At 45.0% G+C, this 18,180-nt stretch overlaps 1 protein-coding gene and 1 long non-coding RNA gene across 3 annotated transcripts; one reads left to right on the forward strand and one right to left on the reverse strand.

The window, feature by feature from the left end:
- Positions 1–1,708: 1,708 nt before the first annotated feature.
- Positions 1,709–12,450, forward strand: tent5d (terminal nucleotidyltransferase 5D). Of its 2 annotated transcripts, none has more exons than XM_088597126.1 (2): positions 1,709–2,385; positions 9,821–12,450. In XM_088597126.1, exon 2 carries the CDS (start codon positions 9,830–9,832, stop codon positions 12,188–12,190), a length of 2,361 nt encoding a protein of 786 aa, XP_088453252.1. In that variant the 5' UTR covers positions 1,709–2,385; positions 9,821–9,829; the 3' UTR covers positions 12,191–12,450. The 2 variants fall into 2 exon arrangements, with proteins under 2 accessions (XP_088453252.1, XP_088453251.1); XM_088597125.1 differs by having other exon boundaries at positions 1,714–2,381.
- A 1,311-nt stretch (positions 12,451–13,761) lies between these two features.
- LOC148653986 (uncharacterized) lies at positions 13,762–17,597 on the reverse strand. Its single transcript, XR_015924896.1, has 2 exons — positions 14,410–17,597; positions 13,762–14,184 (listed from the first exon to the last, which is right to left on the reverse strand). It is a non-coding gene; the product is annotated as an uncharacterized LOC148653986 (long non-coding RNA).
- Between the last annotated feature and the right edge of the window lie 583 nt (positions 17,598–18,180).

Consider the following 18,180-nt stretch of genomic DNA (forward strand, 5'->3'; position numbering starts at 1 on the left):
TACAGAAGGGATGAAAAAGACAACAGTCAATATTCAGCTTGGTAAGAGTGAACACATTTCAAGGATTTTTGCTTGAGTCCACAGGCACAATATCCTTAAAATCACACTCAAACTCGGCAGACACATTTTGTTTTTGTGCTTTTTGTTGTAGGGTTAGAAAAGCTTTACAGCTGCAGAGTGGGTAGTGCCACTGGCTCCTAAGCATTTATCTGTGTTTTAGGAGAGAAAGGCGGGCATGCCAGGGACAGGCTGTTCCCTCTAAAGGACGCAGCCTTCATCCTACTTCCTCCCTGATAAGAACAACACATTCTACAGAGCTCTGACACCGAGATGCATGGAAATACAAGTCGATGTTGATTTAAAGTCTGCAGAATCCTTCCCCTCCTTAAAATCTAGTTTTATAGTAAAAGTTATACAAAAAGCAGAAGTAATAATTGCTTACACTTATATAGCGCTTTCCTGGACACTCCACTCAAAGCGCTTTACAGGTAATGGGGACTCCCCTCCACCACCACCAGTGTGCAGCCCCACCTGGATGATGTGACGGCACAGCTATCAGTGGGGAGGAGAGCAGAGTAATGTAGCCAGTTCATAGATGGGGATTATTAGGAGGCCATGATTGGTAAGGGCCAATGGGAAATTTGGCCAGGACGCCGGGGTTATACCCCTACTCTTTTCGAGAAATGCCCTGGGATTTTTAATGACCACAGAGTGTCAGGACCTCGGTTTTACATCTCATCCGAAGGACGGCGCCTGTTTACAGTATAGTGTCCCCGTCGCTATACTGGGGCATTAGGACCCACATGGACCACAGGGTGAGCGCCCCCTGCTGGCCCCACTAACACCTCTTCCAGCAGCAGCCTTAGTTTTTCCCAGGAGTTCTCCCATCCGGGTACTGATCGGGCTCACACCTTATAAGACAGTTCTGTATCAAGTCATGTCTTCAAAACAAAATTCTTAAATACATTCCTTCTTCTATATTCCTCCTGATTTAAGAAGTGATATTCTGTGCAGAGAAAACTACAAGGAAGTTGTTGCATTACTTTGCTCATTAATCAATTAATTAAGATTTTGAATGAGTGCATTTAAACAAGATTCATACAATATGCTTTTTTTTCACGTCGGGAAAGAGTCACCCGTTGCACTCTCGAGCCACAGTTTTCTGACAGGGGTTCCTGGGAGTCTCTGATGAGAGCTGACGGAACTCGGACGAGCTCCGCCTCTGTCAGTGAACTTGATGAACCTGCCGGTGACGTGCCCGGCCTGCTTCTGTCCTCTGTCGCTACAGAATTCGTTCTATCTGGGTGGCAGCACCAACCACAGTAATGAGCCCCCAGGGTCTTTAAAAGACAAAGACGCCGGAGTGATGTCAACATCCAGAATCGGTCTCTCAAAACAGAAAACAGCCGGGAGAGACTGAAATTAATTCTTACAGTAAACTGGCGTTATACATGTCGTAGGAATTGTGATAGATTGCTATGACTATCGTCATTTGTCCTTTCGTTTGTCAGCCTGTTTTCATTGAGATGGATGGCAAAAGAACCCCATTGTTCACGACCAAAAAAACAACGTAGCTGTCTTTATTGTCTAGTATTTTAATCTACAAGAGTTACATTTCTTTTACACATTGAACTTTGAGTTAGTTAGGAGAAGTTGTTCTTTCTCTGCGTGCTTATTAGAAGGCACTAGAATCTGTCCTCCAACCCCTCCCCCCTCTCCCCTAACGCACATACCACTGACCGGCTATTCCATTCTCATGTGATGTTGATTTCCAACCAGTATTTAATAACTTCGGGTTGGGGGGGGAACTCGACGCATTAACGGGTTTATTACAAGCCACGCCTCTCCGTCGCTTCTCATTCAGCAAAAGAGAAGTTTCGATGGAAAAGATCTGACTAACCACGGGAGCGAAAGAAAATTAACCATTTATATCTACGGTCCCTTTCGGAATAGCCCGTCCGTCTCGCGTCCGTGTGCAGATGCGATTTCGGGCGCACGTACGCGTATCTGCGTTCGCGTCTACACAGCAGACAGTATGTCAGATCACGCACCACGAATGTGCAGATGCAGAAAGCCAGAGAGACAGGACACCTGTTAACGCAGCCATTGTTGTTGTGTTACTCCGGACTACCTTAAAACTGTGACGCCAGGTTGCCATGGAAACTGGTTTACGCTACTGGGTCTGAGCGAGCGAGAAAACAGTGCGAGACATTTAGGAGTTTCATTTTCAGCACCACGCTCCGCCTGGACAGCGACTGCTCTCTCTCAACCCCAGCCCGCCTCTCCCGCAGTCCTCTTACCTGACTCGCTCTCCTCACCTGGCACGGCGGACTGGAAACCACCCGGAGCCCCCAAAAGGCTTGCACTGCCGAAGTCTTTCGGTAAGTAAGTTTCGCGATTCTTGTCACTTTTTTAATTATGGGGTGGGGGTAGTTCTCCTTCTCCGTCTTGTTGGTTGCATTGCGTGGTGTGTGACGGACTCAGGTGGTAGGAGCGAAGACCCTCACCCTGCAGGTATGAGGTATGAGCAAGTATGAGCCGCAGTGTTAAGAAGAATTCCGCTGTAGGTAAACTGTATGCCTGCTGTTGCTGCGTTATCTCCGCTTCTGGGCTCTCATACACCCATGGTCTAGAAACAGAGAAGGGCAATAATGTGCGTCTAAGCCGTGTCTGAGGGAGCAGAAAGCGCGGGTTTCGTGTTGGAGGAGTGGGGCTACGGCGTAAACTTGAGGGGGAAAAAAACCCCACGTTTTTAAATCAAACGAATCCTTGATTTTCGGAAGTAAGTCGCAACAGGACGTTTCCTCGCTGTTTCTTTGGCATAACCGTCGCGTCCCTGCAAGCGGGATAACCACCTGTTGTGTTTTGCAAAAGTTCGAGACAGTAAATTGTAATTTACATGATTAAAATAAGGCGTCTGTGTTTGGGCAGCCGGGTATCGCGCACTGGCCTCGTTGCCGTAAGTTATCTTACATAACTTCATAGATGGAGTTGGCTTGAATGACTTTTTTTGTTTGGTTTGGTTTGGTTGGTTGATTGTCGCTTTTTTTTTTCACTCGAACGCAGAAAACGAGCGTGGCAGCGGGATAAATCAGAATGTAAACGAAGCGGTGCTGAACGGTCTGCATTCATCTCTGACATCCGAGGCATTCGGGGTTTCACGTGGCATTTAAAGACAAACACTCCGTTCCTCTCCGACACGAGAATCTCCACGGCGACGTTCGGGTGTTGTTTATTCGGCTTTAGCGTGCTGAAAATGACGCGACCCTCCGGGTCAGACCAACAGCGCTGCCGATCAAACGCGCTTTCGGCTCCGCGTTTGGAAAGTTCCGTGTTTCGGGTCCGTAGGGCTCTCGTGCTGTCCGTGTCAGAAACCCGTCGCCTCATGACATCCGCAGGCTCGCGGAATCGAGTTTTCCTGCTGATCGGTCGATCACGGTGAAAAACAGCGTAAAGAAATCTTTTTTTTTTACTCTTTTTATTAAGGCTACCATTCACGTGCTTTAAAATGGCAAGTAAGCTGATTTACAATTATTTGTGTGCCCCGGTTTGCATTTCTATTTAAAGAAAGGGGGGTGGGGAGCGGGGGACAGAGAGAATCAGGTAGAGAAACGTATCTTGGGTGCGTTTTTCCCAGCTATGACTCACACACAAGCTGATTCGAGAGAGAGAGAAAACGAGAGAGAGAGAGAGGGAGATGGGGCGGGTGGGGGTTTGTTGAAAAGCAGAAAAAAATCCTGCAGCATGGCTGCACATTACCGACCTGCAGAGCTCATCTTTACAGTAAAACTCTGGGGTCTTGTCTCTGTGATATCGATGACGGTCTGTGGCGCATATCCACGCAGGGGCCGATAGATCCGCGCTCTGTTTGACGGGTATTCCCAGCGCCACGTGCTGCCCGGCTGAACCGGCTCGCTCGCGCTTCTGTCCCGTCTGGCTCGCTGCTCGCTGCCTCTTCATCGTCCCCAGCAGCACTCACACTCCTCTCAACCGGTTGGAAGTCAACACTTTAAAACACTGTTATTGTTTTCTTTGTTTCCGGTCACCCCCGCCCTCCCTGGCCCAATCTTCACGGCCCGGAGACGTAGGGTCAAAACGAAACGAACGATCGTTTAAAACGAACCTGCTCGCACTCCGTAGACACTGGTCTGAGTCAGAACACAGTCTCTCGCAGCGCAATAGTGTCTGTTCACCTGCGGAAAGGTGGGAAAGGAGACCGAAGGGCTAAAGAGAAAATCTGGTCAAAACACTTTACTTCAGGATGTCAACGTGCCCGAGAGGTGTCCTGTCCACTTCTAACACTGAACTGCTGACTTGTGCCTTTCTCTGTCCCCGTCAACCTCCTCGAAGACTCCTCTCTGTCAGTCAAAAATAAAATATATTTTCTGTGTGCAGAAATAAAGCACCAGAGCCCTGCACGGGGCTCTTCCCGAGAGATGGACAGATTTTCCTGTAAAACCAGTACAGTATGTGAACACAAAACCAAGTCAAAAAGGAACACCCTTAGAGTACTGAAATGAATTAACAGAGCCTTGTCTGTTTAAATAAGCTCACAGGGCTACAACGGACCCAGAGTGTCACTCGACACACAGATTTTGTAATACACAGTATACATTCCTGTTGAAAAGCCCCTGGTCTTGTATCACATGTAATTCAGCAAGCAGGTTTGCCTTGCAGGGAGAGCATTAGGTCTGTGCTGTACAAGGTGCACTAGTGAGGCTCTGACCCCTTCCCACCCCTCTGCAGCCCTGCCAGAGTTCATGGGGGAAGGTTGGCGCCCTACTATCTGCGAGGCTGCTGTGTCAGGGGACACTGCAGAGCACACTGCACCTCGTGAGCTCGCCCAGTCTGCAGACAGATGGGCAAAGGCAGAAACAGTCTCCGCGAGGTGGTGAGAGGAGAGAGATTTTTTTTTTTGCACTGTGGCCGAGTCTTGTTTAGTTTGCCAAAGACAAGTTTTTTTTTTTCTTTCCAGAAAGACTTCCCACAGTTTTCGGGCTGAAGTCCAAACTCGGCCACCTGTTGGCGGAGTACAAAAAAAAAAAGAAAAATGTAAAAAAAAAAAATCTTATGCAGGAACTGCTTGTGTATGGATACAGAACATTTAAGTGATCAAAAGAAGCAGAAGTAATCTGCCCCCTTACCAAGGCTTATTTTATTGTGTTAAGAAAATAATGTGCATTGTGACAAGCTGATGTAGCTCCATTGTCAATTGCACAACACCACAGTGATGAAGCGACAATCTACCCAGTTTGTGAGTATGCACACAAACGCAAATATACATCAAATGCATATATACCAGATAACATTGCGCAGCACCTGATAGGAGTTGATAAAGTGATAGGCTCGTGTGTAAAGACATCATCTGTCTCATGCTAATGGCTGATAGACATGGACCCAAGCAATGCAGGTGGGATGGGCTGTGAGGAGAGCAGACACATGCATTGATGCATTGAAGACCCCTGAATGACCAACATGATTTGCGATTATTCAATTTCTTTTATTCAATGCTTTGCTGTAGATTCCATTGCAGATGCATGCCTCTTTATAATAAAGATCAAAATTAAAGGTCATTGAATTTGTGTGCATTATCATGAGTTTATTTACTTCAAAATTTAGATATTTCTACTGTGTTGCTGCAACTGTGCTGTAGGCAAACTCACAAAGGCTGCATAGGAAGATCAGCATTGAGAGAGAGAGCTCGATTTCAGAAATGACTGTACCCACAGATCTCTGCCACAATGAAAAAATAAGAATAAGAAAGTCTACAAACGAGTTGAGTCCCTTCGGCCCATCTGGATCCTTCGGTTTCTAGTAGTTAAATGATCCCACGGTCTCATCCAGCTGTCTCTTGAAAGAACCCAGAGTATCGGTTCAACATCATGACTGGAGCCTGTTCCACACTCCCAAAATCTATGAATACATTATTAATCCATTAATAACTAATAGAGCAAATATATTTTTTACCCAACGGAGTGCCCTCTCACTATAAGCAGTACCTAAAAATATAAAAAGTCCAATGATTCATTGTAGGACTCATCCTGATCTGAGAGACCCTGTTCATAAACACAGACACTGAAGAGCTACTGTAGACTAAAGCAGGGAGCTAAGAACAGCTGTCATTACCATAGAAATGCGTCATCATCAATCAGAGCAGTGTGCAACAGGCAGAACTGTCATGCTTCCCAGCAGCAACTGCAACTGTTTTACAAATATTTAACACCCTGGCGTGCTGTGAAATGGACAGTTCGAATCACATTAGAAGTACTACCTTGGTCCATTTCATGTTTGTAGTCCAGCAGATTGCAAAGGCAGGATTCGGAGTTGAGAATGAGGTTTGAGCTGTCTTTTTAAACAGCTGGTTTTAGAGAGGAAGTGGGGGCAGAGATTTGTTCACATGCAAGATGGGTTTGGGCATTTTGAGAACCTCGGGTTATTCTATACTGGAGACATGTGGAAAATTAGTGTTATTAAAAGGTATTGCACTCACTTGAAAGCTACAGATGCTTTTTTCATGTGGTTGAAGTTCATATACATGGGTTATGAGTTTCTGTGCAAAATGTGTGTAAGGTAGTTTATCCCAATATGTCATCTTAACGGTTATTCCCAACTGGGTCATGATATGAGGGTATGAGGGGTTTTGTGTTTCATAATGGGCAAGTTTAAACATGTTCATCTGCACAGCACAGGAAACCCTATGGTTACTGTCCTACAGCAGGGCCCACAGCTTTAAAACATCCATTTCTACCACTAACAAATATTGCTCTTTTGCATCAGTCCACCATTAAAATTGAATGATGCAGCGTACTTAAGTTGTCAAAAATACTCATTATTATTTTTACAATGTATTACTGGGATGATCTTTGTTAACTTCATCTATTAATTTTGCACATATTTATCTTAACACAGCTGAAATTTCCAACAGCCTTGAATATGTAATCAAGGAGCTTTCATGTGTTTGGCTACAATGTGATTATGCAAAGGCAACAAATTTGTCATTTCTGTTATGGAGTATTATGGTGGGGTGCACACTGTAAGTTTACAGGCTGATACTAAAGTATGTTCCCCACCTCTTCACCCCCCATTAAATCCCTTAAAATTTCATTTGAATCCCCCTTTCAGCACCCGATTTTTTAATTAGAGAATAAGCAACACAAATAATAATGGTTCTAGTTCACTGATTGCTTTGCATACGAATTCAATGTAGAGGATATGGAAGAAACACCTCATTATCATGATTCTAGTTTATGTCAAAAGCAGCATTTAGGTAAAAACAAAGGAGTGCCCTTTTCTCGTCCTGAATGAAATGAGCGCATGACAGAAAAGAGTTGGAATTGAGGAGTCAATGTCCCTGTCATAACAAAGCAATAACTCTGAGTCATTCTCAATGCAGTTATCTTCAACCATTCATTGCAATCCAAATTCAAAAAAGTCTGATGAATATTATTGTCATGGTTACTGCTTTGTCTGCTCAACACATCGTTTGTTGTGGAAAGCGGTGTATTAGTTGCACGGTGCTGGGATGAAAGGGGTTTGTATGTTGTGTTATGGTTTGTCTCTCGTTTAGAGAGGTTTTTTTTTATCAATGACATAGCTATGATTAATGCGTTGAGCCAGCAGAGAGGTGAGTCATAGAGGTTAACCCTCAATACACGCTGTGGAGAAGACAGGAAAGAACCTGCAGCAGGTCTGCATTGGGGAAATCTACTTTTCTCTTCATTTCGTTTCCACTTAAACACGGATTTCAGCATTGATAGAATAATCATAGAGCTACTTATATCAAAAGGAAAACAAAATATCCTGAAAAAGAATGAAATGTTCTTTCAGGGGAATTATCTACTCATTCATGGTGCCACTATACATGATTTCAGAGCCTGCAATCATTTGAAAATGAGCGCTTTTGCAGGGAGACCAGTACCTTCCTCTGTTTTCCATCATTTCCTGAGTAGCATGGGATAAGTGGAAATACTGCATACCCACAGGAACCTGATGGTTTGTGACTAGGACCTCGGTGAAATGCGTTTAGTTCTTATTTGTCTTTTTTTTCTATAACATGCGATGAAATAAAAATGCATCAAAGGAGTAAATCTGCTTCAACTTAATTTCTTAAAACTTTAATCTGCCTTGGAATATCTACAGTAGGCATCAAAGTACTTCCTCTCATCTTGCCTGACCTTATCTCGTTATCATTTTTAATTATTTGCACAGCAAATCCTGGGCATCTTATAGCTGCATTCAGTCCAAAATACACAAAATGTTTTGTTAAGGTCACAGACTTTGCACATATGGACGATATATAGTGCTACATATGTACCTACACAGAGTAGAACTGCATCAATAGTTACTGATTACTGATATTTGCAAGAGGATGCATATAACAGTATATAGCAAAAAGCATAACAGTAAAAATATACAAAACAGCACACCAGCAATCCCACATTATGGATACAGTCCTACTATGTGCACAGTATATATGTAGTCATGCAATTTGTCCAGGGGCTGAATTTGTGCACAGTCTCTGCTGGGTTTGTTTATGATGGCAGAGAGTGAAGGTGACACACTGTCGGGTTTTTTTTTTCAGACACGATACAGAACTGTGCGATAAACAGAGAACACGTCGAGAAAAAGATCTCAGTCCGTCTGATTTCAATAAAAGCATGACTACAAGGCACTGCTTTGTGGAGACGCATTTGCAACTGAATAAGGAATGAGCCCTGGAAGGGAAAAGAAACATATTGGCATGTATCTGTCTTGGAGAGGAAACCGCGTGGACTACGTGACACACAAAGTCTCCTAGCATATGTCCATTCATTCTGAGGCATGCGTTTCCACTGTGGAGGGCACTGTGCCAGAGGGAACCGCATGCCACACTACACATGGGTACATAGTCCCATTGCCTTGGCTGTGGCCAACATACTGTTCTCTTTGCTGCGAGTTTCTTAGATGTGATTTATCTTAGTTTTGCACACGGGGCCTTCAGCTGTTTCCCATTCCCTGTTTTTCTCAACTGCATTTCCATGTTCCTTTGTCGCTCACTGTAAGGAAAGCTAAATTTACCTCTCTGTGTTGCTTGAAGGCGTGCATTTTTCACACGGAACGCGAGATATGGGGCGCGTTAATAATAGCATCATGGAAGCTTCAGGAACCTATTAATAATGCAGGGGGTTGCATGTCATGCATACACATCACTATCTACCATGTTGATCGTGTCCTTCCAAATTTTATTTCCCTGTTAGTCCTTCTGCCTGTACAACCAGAACTGTGTTTTAACGGGGCTGTTTCATTATGCCGGGGTAGTCATGACATAAGGCATTATTAATGCAACATGATCATTATAAATAGTAATTAATACAACAGCAAGATGATAGTTGCAACACCCCCCAGACATTTAGTAACTGGAGCACTTTTTGTTCAAACTATTATCTATCACGGAACACACTCCTACCATGCTTTGCCACCAGAAAAGGAGTATAATTCAACACCGAATTTATACAGATAATCAGGAATGGCTTTGTATACTGAAAGCAAGCACAGCATTAACAAAGGGGTTAAAAGAAAGCTTTAAAAATCAATGTCATAGTTGTATCAATTCAAGCTGTTGCTGGAAAAATTTCAAGCCCTTCTCTCAGTACATAAAACAAACATAACAGTTTTATTATTTGCACAGCCTACCCTTTTCCCGCACTTTAGATCTGCTTAGCAACCGCAGGGTCTTACATATGTTCACTTTCCAAGGACAAATATAATAAACGATGCATGTTCTGCCCAAACCAGGTTTTAACAGCTTGTTTTCTTCTCTGCTTTGATTGTTTTTTCACAGCTATAAAACATGACGGAGCACTTGGACCGCAGGTTCCACAACCTCACCAGGGAGCAGGTGGAGACCCTAGATCAGGTGCTCACAGAGGTGATACCCATTCACGGCAGGGGCAACTTCCCCACCCTGGAGGTGAAGCCCAAGGACATCATCCACGTGGTGAAGGACAGGCTGGTGGAGAAGGAGATCACTGTCCGTGACGTCCGGCTGAATGGCTCCACTGCCAGTCACGTCCTCGTGAAGGAGAATGGCACCAGCTACAAGGACCTGGACATCATCTTCGGGGTGGAGCTGCCCAAGCAGGAGGACTTCCAGATCATCAAGGAGGTCGTCCTGGGCTGCCTGCTGGACTTCCTGCCCAAGTGCGTCAACAAGGACAAGATCACCGCGCTGACCATGAAGGAGGCATACGTGCAGAAGATGGTGAAGGTCTTCACCGAGCACGACCGCTGGAGCCTCATCTCCCTGTCCAACAACAGCGGGAAGAACGTGGAGCTCAAGTTCGTCAACTCCCTGCGCCGCCAGTTCGAGTTCAGTGTGGACTCCTTCCAGATCATCCTCGACCGCATGCTGGAGTCATACCAGGAGACGGAACGGAGGCAAGGAAGTACAGCCTGGTCCAGAGGAAGGGCCCTGGGGGACAATGCTTCCTTAACCCAGGGTGCCAGCCAAACGGCAGCCGCCTGTGAGGAAGTGCTGTCCTCAAGCAAAGATTCAAATGAGCAGAGTGAGGGACCCGCTGTCCCCAGCATGGTGTCACCAACTCCACCACAGGACTGGCTAGGCCTAGAAAACCCATCGGCCGGCCCTTCCAAGGATGTGCCAGCTCAGAACGAAGAACAGCACCACCAAGCTGAAGGAACGTCAGCTGAAACAGAGGGCACTCCCCTCTCAGAAAGAAAGGAACCGGTGGTGGGCACAGTGTTGCAGGTGGAGGATAGTGTGTTATTAACAGTTAGAGAGGAGTTAGAGGCCAGACTCTGTAAACCACAGAAGGACGGAGAGGAGACTCCGGAGACAGACCAGAACAAACTGCTGACCGTGGTACCAGAAGCAGAGGAATGTGTTGCTCAAGAATCAGACCAGGAAGAGTTAGGGCTTACCACCCCAAAGGTCTTACCACCCCAGACCCACACGTCTCCCACCAAAGACTCACAGGACATGGTTGTTGAACTGCCAGCTCCAGTTCAGAATCACAGCAGCAAAGAACTGCCATCACAGGCCCCCAGAAATGGGTCACAGGCCCCTGCTAAAAAGTCCTCAGCTGTGCCTAGTCAGCTCCCTTGCCCCGTAAAGACATTCACAGAGAAGGAGTCACGAGGCCAAAGTATTAAACTACCAGATCTTGCTGAAGAGCCAACATCTCAAGAACCAGAATCCTTGAGAGAGGTCCCCATGACCACAGCCAAACAACCTCCCTCCGAGCATCCAGAGTCTCAGGTTAACAGCTCCGAAGCCGAAGCCAAGGAGAGGCGTGCTGATGGTGCGGCTTTGCCAACCCCAGCCACAAACGCCACGGTAAAGGACAAAAACACACTGGCCGCGGGCAGAGGAACACAGAGTCAGAGCTCTCAGCCGACTGCCCCTGCCCCTGAAGTACCCCTACAGGGTAAAGACTCAAAGGCAGGAGACCAAGCCAATGAAGGTCAAGAAATGGGGGAGAGGGAGAGCTTTCCTGTGGTCCTGCCCGAGGCATCGGAGCCAGCTCGCCAGGCCAAGGATTCAACGAGCAAGGCAGGAGATTTGCCAAGCCAGGTCAGGGAGGCAGGGAATTCTCAAGGCACCAGCAGGGAATTGCCGGAGATCATGGTGGTGGCAGAGAGCATGTACGGAGATTTCGAGCAGGCGATGGACCACCTGCGGTACCGGCTGATAGCCACCCGCAACCCGGAGGAGATCCGCGGCGGGGGGCTGCTCAAGTACAGCAACCTGCTGGTGCGGGACTTCAAGCCGGCCAGCGAGACGGAGATCAAGACCCTGGAGCGCTACATGTGCTCGCGCTTCTTCATCGACTTCCCGGACGTCAACGAGCAGCAGCGCAAGATCGAGTCCTACCTGCGCAACCACTTCATCGGCGAGGAGAAGAGCAAGTACGACTACCTGATGACCCTGCGGAGGGTGGTGAACGAGAGCACCGTCTGCCTGATGGGCCACGAGCGGCGGCAGACCCTCAACATGATCACCATCCTGGCCCTCAAGGTCCTGGGGGAGCAGAACATTATCCCCAACACTTCCAACGTCACCTGCTTCTACCAGCCAGCCCCGTACATAGCGGACCGCAACTTCAGCAACTACTACGTGGCTCACGGGCAGCCGCCCTTGGTCTACCACCCTTACCCCTTGCACATTCACATGCAGACTGGGCTGGTGTAGCGGGGCCGCGCAGCAGGGCCGACGGGGCCGCCGGGATCTCGGCAGCAGTGAGGATAACGCGGAGCGGAGCTCAATTTCGGAAAAAAACAGAAGAAAAAACAAGAAAAAAAAAATGGACAGGCCAACCCAAAATCAAACACAAGTGAAAAACGCGTGCAAGTGCAAAAGAATCCGCGCGGCGACCGTCCTGATCAGGGCCTCAGAGAAAAATAACCGAGAGCACGCGACAAAATCAGAGATAAAAGTATTGGTCTGCGGTTCCCTGGATAGTGTGCATGATTCTTTTGCCAGAAAAGCTTGAGGCAACTGTTGCCTGTGGTTTAAAAATGATAAAGAGAAAGGGAACCCTGCGATCTGTAGAGCAAAAAGTACACGGGTTTAAGAACATGACAATTAGAGAAATAGGCCTTGGCTTTAAAACGATTGTGAATTCTGCAAAACAGCTAAGCTGAAGCATGGGAGGGTTCAGGTGGTGCAATTCAAAGGGTCTCTGGGACACAAATACCCGCGTTTCCCCCCATTTATTCAGAATCTGATATGTCTATGGTCTCAAGTGGAAGAGCAGAGCTTCTTGCTGGGTTGTAGTCATGTCAGTCATGTGCGTGCCCCATTTGATATCAGTGAGCTTTCCTGATTTCTGTATCGCTCCCTGGCACAAGATGTGAGGGGGCCAGAGGGACAGAAGGGAAAGACAGTGGTACTGTGAGGGCTTTAGATATACTCGTAGTTCTGAATGTGAGGAGGCTGCTATCTCTGCCACTTTTTCCTTGCTTTTTGGGGAGGGCGTTTAAGTGAAACCCCAGCGAGAAAAAATAAAAAAGGGCAATTTTCCTGCCATTTGCTTCAAATTGTTATAGCAGATGTGAATGTGTTCAGACAGCTGAAAGACGGCTATTCTAGGACAATATACTGGCCTAGTGCAGAAGGATGAAGGCTTAGAGGGTTTCAAAGGCTGGTGGGAGTCTGGGAGGAGATTCCCAGCCATGTCACTGAAGCTGATATCCTGAAGCTTCTTTCAAGAAACCAGCTAAATGAGATCCTGGGATCAATTAGCGACTGAAAAACTAAACGGGCTAGGTGTGCTTAACCTTTCTTAAATTCTTGTATTCTTCTGGCTAAACCAGGAGCAGAAATCTGAATCTTAGAAAAAAAGGCAGTGAAAATATTAACGCAAAAAAACCCCATTGAACTCCTTTTATTGAACTGTTAAGATTAATTATTACAGTAAACCTAACAACAGTCTTTCAGGAGCATTAGGTTTGAAATCTAATTTCCTTTTAGCAATATATGTCCTGAAAGAGTCTTTGGATTACTTAATGTAGATGCTTAGAGGTCCAGTTACTTAACATGACAGTGACTAATATTAACTTAAAGCTTTGCATGTATTAAGGCAAGCCTAAATTGTTAACTTTTATCTTCTTAATAAATCATGTGTAGCTATAGGTACATCTGAGTGAGGGAGCTCTCCCATCTCATTGTAAAGACAGAGAAGATTCCTTTATAAAATATAAGGACTTCTGTACATTCTGTAGGTTTTGGCAGGCAGCAGTGCAGACGACAAAGTACATGCATTGCAGATTTTGTATTTATTAGGTGTTATTACATGCAGATAAAGAAATGTAAAATATATATTTTCATAAAACAAAAATGGTAAAAATATGTTTTGAATTCGGAAGGTTGTGATTTGTAGAAAAAAAAAACATATAGAATTTTTACCAACACATAAAATTCCTATGTGCCATATTGGGTTTTAAAATGATTAGACAAGGGCTTTCACCCTTGCTGAATAGAATATATTCAGAGGTTTTTCGAGAGGAGCAGACCTAAATCATCAGAGATACAATTTTGCATGTTTACATTTTCATATCCTCTTGTGAACAAGGAGGCATTAAAAAGCATGCTGCATTTTTTGTGTGTCTTGTGAGCAAGAGACGACGGAAACGATCACTGCCAAAATTCTTCCGCTGGACACTCATCAGGAGACGTCTATTGAACTAAGATATACAAGTCATTAAACATAGAAATGTATATGAACTGTGTAGGTGTTCTGCTGTACACTGGAGATACACATTGCTCGGATTAGAAGGAAGAGCAATAGAAAATGTACAATTAACATGATATGAGCTGCACTGCGCAGACTGTAAGGACACAGCAGCAGAGAACACAACTTTACACAGGCCCAGAGGTCTGGAAAGGACCTGGAGAGGAACGACACTTACACATTCCTACAGGGATCAGAAGACATGAGGTTCCCCACCAAACCGTTCACACTCCAGAAACCCCCTGCCCCCCCTGAAAAAAATAAATAAAACAAAAATACAAATACTTTTGTACACCTTTGCAAAAAAAAAGACTGTTTTTAAGAAATTGCTTTTTAAAAAAAGACTGTGCCAAAAAAAAGTTACATTATGTTCGAAGAAAGTGCAATACGACAAACAAGTTTCAAATGTAAAAATAATACTGCACTGCACTCTCAAAGGTCCTGGATTTAGTTTTTTTTTAAAGGCAAAAAAAAAACAAATGAAAAAACTTGTTTGTGGACGTTAATTTGAATGTTTTTAGAGGCTTTCTTTGTTTAACCCTTGTAAATGTTGGCTAGTATGGCTCTGTATTTTTCAGTGTTATTATTCTTAACATTTCTGTTGAATTTGAGAGACTCCCCCAGCGACCCTGTATTGGGTAATGCGGTTAGAAAATGGATAGATGTTTAATTTGAAAGAACAGATGGTCTGTTACTCTTGTTCAATGTTTTGGGGTGTTTGACCAGACAGCTGGTGGGGGAGTATGGGGGTGCCATGGGCAGATTGCAACACTGTGCTCCAACTCCCAGGCAGTCCAGCCACTGATCCTCATCCCTGGGAAGCAACAGCGGAAATGGGGATATCAGCAGGGTGAGGCTGCCTGCGCTCGTCTGCCATCCTGGTCACAACAGCAGCAGAAGACAACAACAGGTCCTCGTCACACGACCCCCGCTCGGACTGATCCCTTGACACTGAAGCTGAGAAGACTCAACTGTGACCAAAGAAGGTTTTCTGATCTCACACAAGTGCCTACTGAAAAAAAAAGAGCAGCATGTCGCATTGATAATTTGTAAGAGTGAAAGTGTGTTCCATGAGATCTTGGGATTTCTCCTTTTCAGGTGTGTTGTGTCGATTCTGTTATGGTTGCTGTAGTCACTCTGTGATTTGGTCTTGTAATTAAAGACTCTTGGTGGGGAACAATTGTGCACTCTCAGGTACCATGGTCACTCATTTTGCTGTCCAATTAAAAAACGAAAACGAAACCTGACCATTGTGCAGAACATTGTCTTCGGCACCCTCCTTTTATTTTTCCCAATGCAACTTGAAACAGTGACATTTGGGAAGCGAGTGCTTCTCACGTGTGTTTCTTCAGCTGCTGTAGAAAGGCCAGTTCCTGTCATCATCATTCTGATGGTGGTCACATTGCTGGGCAAGTTCATCAGTTAATATTTCACTGTCCCTGTTTTCCAAGCTCAATCATTATGCTTCGCCAGTTATGCCAGGTGCTGTTTGTACAACCCACGAAGGCCCTGGTGAAGAGGTCTCCACCCATTGGTCATTTCAGACCTTATTGATCCAGGTCATGGGAACTGCTCTGTTGTCACATTACAGTGCAATACCCACACCTTCCAGCAGGGGGTTCGCTGTTGCGCCGGCGCATTCCAGCTCTGTGTGTTGAATTTATTTCAATCTGAAATTGATTTGAGCACGTTCAACGAAACTGCCCAACAAAAACAAACAAAAAAAAAACATTCTGCCCACAATTTAACTAGACCTTTAAAAATGGCAAAGAAAGGCTTAATTAGATTCGGCTTCTTGTTCGCTGCACATCAGCTGGGCTCATCGAGCTCAATGGAGATATGTCTGTAATTTAAAAAAACGTTGAGGGAAATTCCATACTCTGTGGAAATTTGTGCACAGAACGTTTGAAGTTATGGTATCCAGTGATGCCTCGTTTCTTGAACGATTTTGGAGGTTTGCTAAATTTGAATTACCGCACAATTACCGCACTTGTAAAACACAGACATAAAGGAAAGGTATTTAAGGCCCCCCATTTAAACACCGCCTGCTCTACAACCAAGAGCAAGTGGTATTTCTTAGGTTGTGAAGATTTCACCCATCACAACTTCTTCAGTTGTCCCAAACTCAATTTGGGGTGAGTTCACAACGCGGTATTTCTTACTTCTGACCAGCAGAGGGAGCTGTCTAGAGTAACTGCTGGTCCAGTTGTTAGGACTGTAATACACTGGTCGCTCAATCTGCCAAATTCTTGGATCCCAAATCTTGGTTAATTCAGATTTTTTTTTAATTATTAAAATAACCCTTTCTGACCTTCATTATGTAACGAGAAAACATATGAACAAGATGAGTTTTTGTTTTCTTTCTTCTCAGACTCTCACTTGTCTAATGCAGCACAAAACATGGCGGTGAAGCGCAAAACGAAACCTGCGCAGTTTGCACAACACGGGGCTATTTGTACCTGTTTTTTGAAATCTTCAATCATAATTAGTTTAGAAAGTAGAGACAAAAGTAGATGTTAATCTTGTATTACCCTGAAAAGTGTATTTTTCACATTAAACGTTGCCGATACACTACAATATCAATCCTCGCGAATCTCCGTTCTACATATCGCACAGCAGCCTCCTGGAGAGAACAGCACTCTTGGACGTTGAGTTGCAGGTCTCTCTTGGTATTTTATTCGCTTTGGATCTCATTAGCAGAACCATCAGACTCATCGTTCCCGTGCTCAAGTGGGCCAGTAAAAACAGTTCTTGCCGCAACTTTTAAAATCAAGTAGGTTGGAAGAGGAAAAAAAACAAACTTTGCTGACTTTTTAAGCACCTCGTTCTAAGCCACCTTCGCTGGCTGCGTGCAAGACTGAACCCTGGGCAGTGCGTTCAATCAACGTCTTAGAAAACCGCAGCCCCGAGACTTGAACGAGAGAAAACAATTAGGGTAAATAAACAGCACCCTACATCACCGAGCTCTCCTGTCACCACCAGCTCCAGACGGGACGCTAACGAATGGGAAGACTCACCACGCCGGCCGGAAGCGTCGATGTAGTGTCTTCGGTGACACATTTCCCCCATTTCCTCCTCACAGCCTCCGGGCGCGGTGTCTGCAAATTAACACCCCGGGGCGCGTTTCTAAACTGCGGTCCTCTGTTACCAGGAGTACCGTGAGCCGCCCGTGGCTGCCAGGTTTAACGAACGGGCACGTAATGGATAACATTCTTCAAAAGACTTCTCTGTAATCACCTGATAGCTCCACAATAAAGTAGAGCTTTGAGATGAGCAAAGGGAGTCTGGCTTGGAGCGGGCAGAATAAACCCAAACCGCTGATGCGCAGGACTAAATGTATCTGGGGTCAGAGCTGCCCGAATAACGTGGAAGACTTTCATCAGTGAAACGTTCCTGGTCGACACAGGCTTTCTGTTGCTGAGTGTGACAACTCTAACCTTAATGTGCAGGTCTCTCTCAGTATGTCATCAAAATATTTTTCTGCACATATCTGGTTACAGCGGTTGAAGAGCATTTTTGATCCATTTCCCCTTTTTAAAGCACCTTTATCAGAATCCCTCCCTCTCTTGTACAGTATGTAGCCATTGCTTCACAATTTAATCAAATCATTTTATACTAGTTTCATTTTCTAAAAGTAATGGTTTGGCACCACAACAGCCTAAAAAAGTGTTCTGTTGTTGCACAGAGTACTGTTGAAGCCTAATTTATTTATTTTAGATACATTTTACGCAAGCGCTGTTTTTATTGTTACATTACATAAAGATGGCATGAAGGTGGTTTTACTGTGCCTGTGATTTTCTTTAAAGGCACAGAGGATAAGCACTCTGTGTTGGGAGGCTGAATCCATGTACACATACAATACAAGTAAATACAATATACTGTACATACAGTATAATACCTCCTGCATGAGTAAAAGGGACTTTCAGTCTGTGTACATTGATAGGTTCTG

Source organism: Lepisosteus platostomus, chromosome 10 (assembly GCF_059453375.1).
Source record: "Lepisosteus platostomus isolate fLepPlt1 chromosome 10, fLepPlt1.hap1, whole genome shotgun sequence".
In the NCBI taxonomy this organism is placed as follows: Eukaryota; Metazoa; Chordata; class Actinopteri; order Semionotiformes; family Lepisosteidae; genus Lepisosteus; species Lepisosteus platostomus.

Excerpts from the sequence above, each read along its gene's own strand:
- tent5d (XM_088597126.1), top strand. The coding sequence starts at position 9,830 with ATGACGGAGCACTTGGACCGCAGGTTCCACAACCTCACCAGGGAGCAG.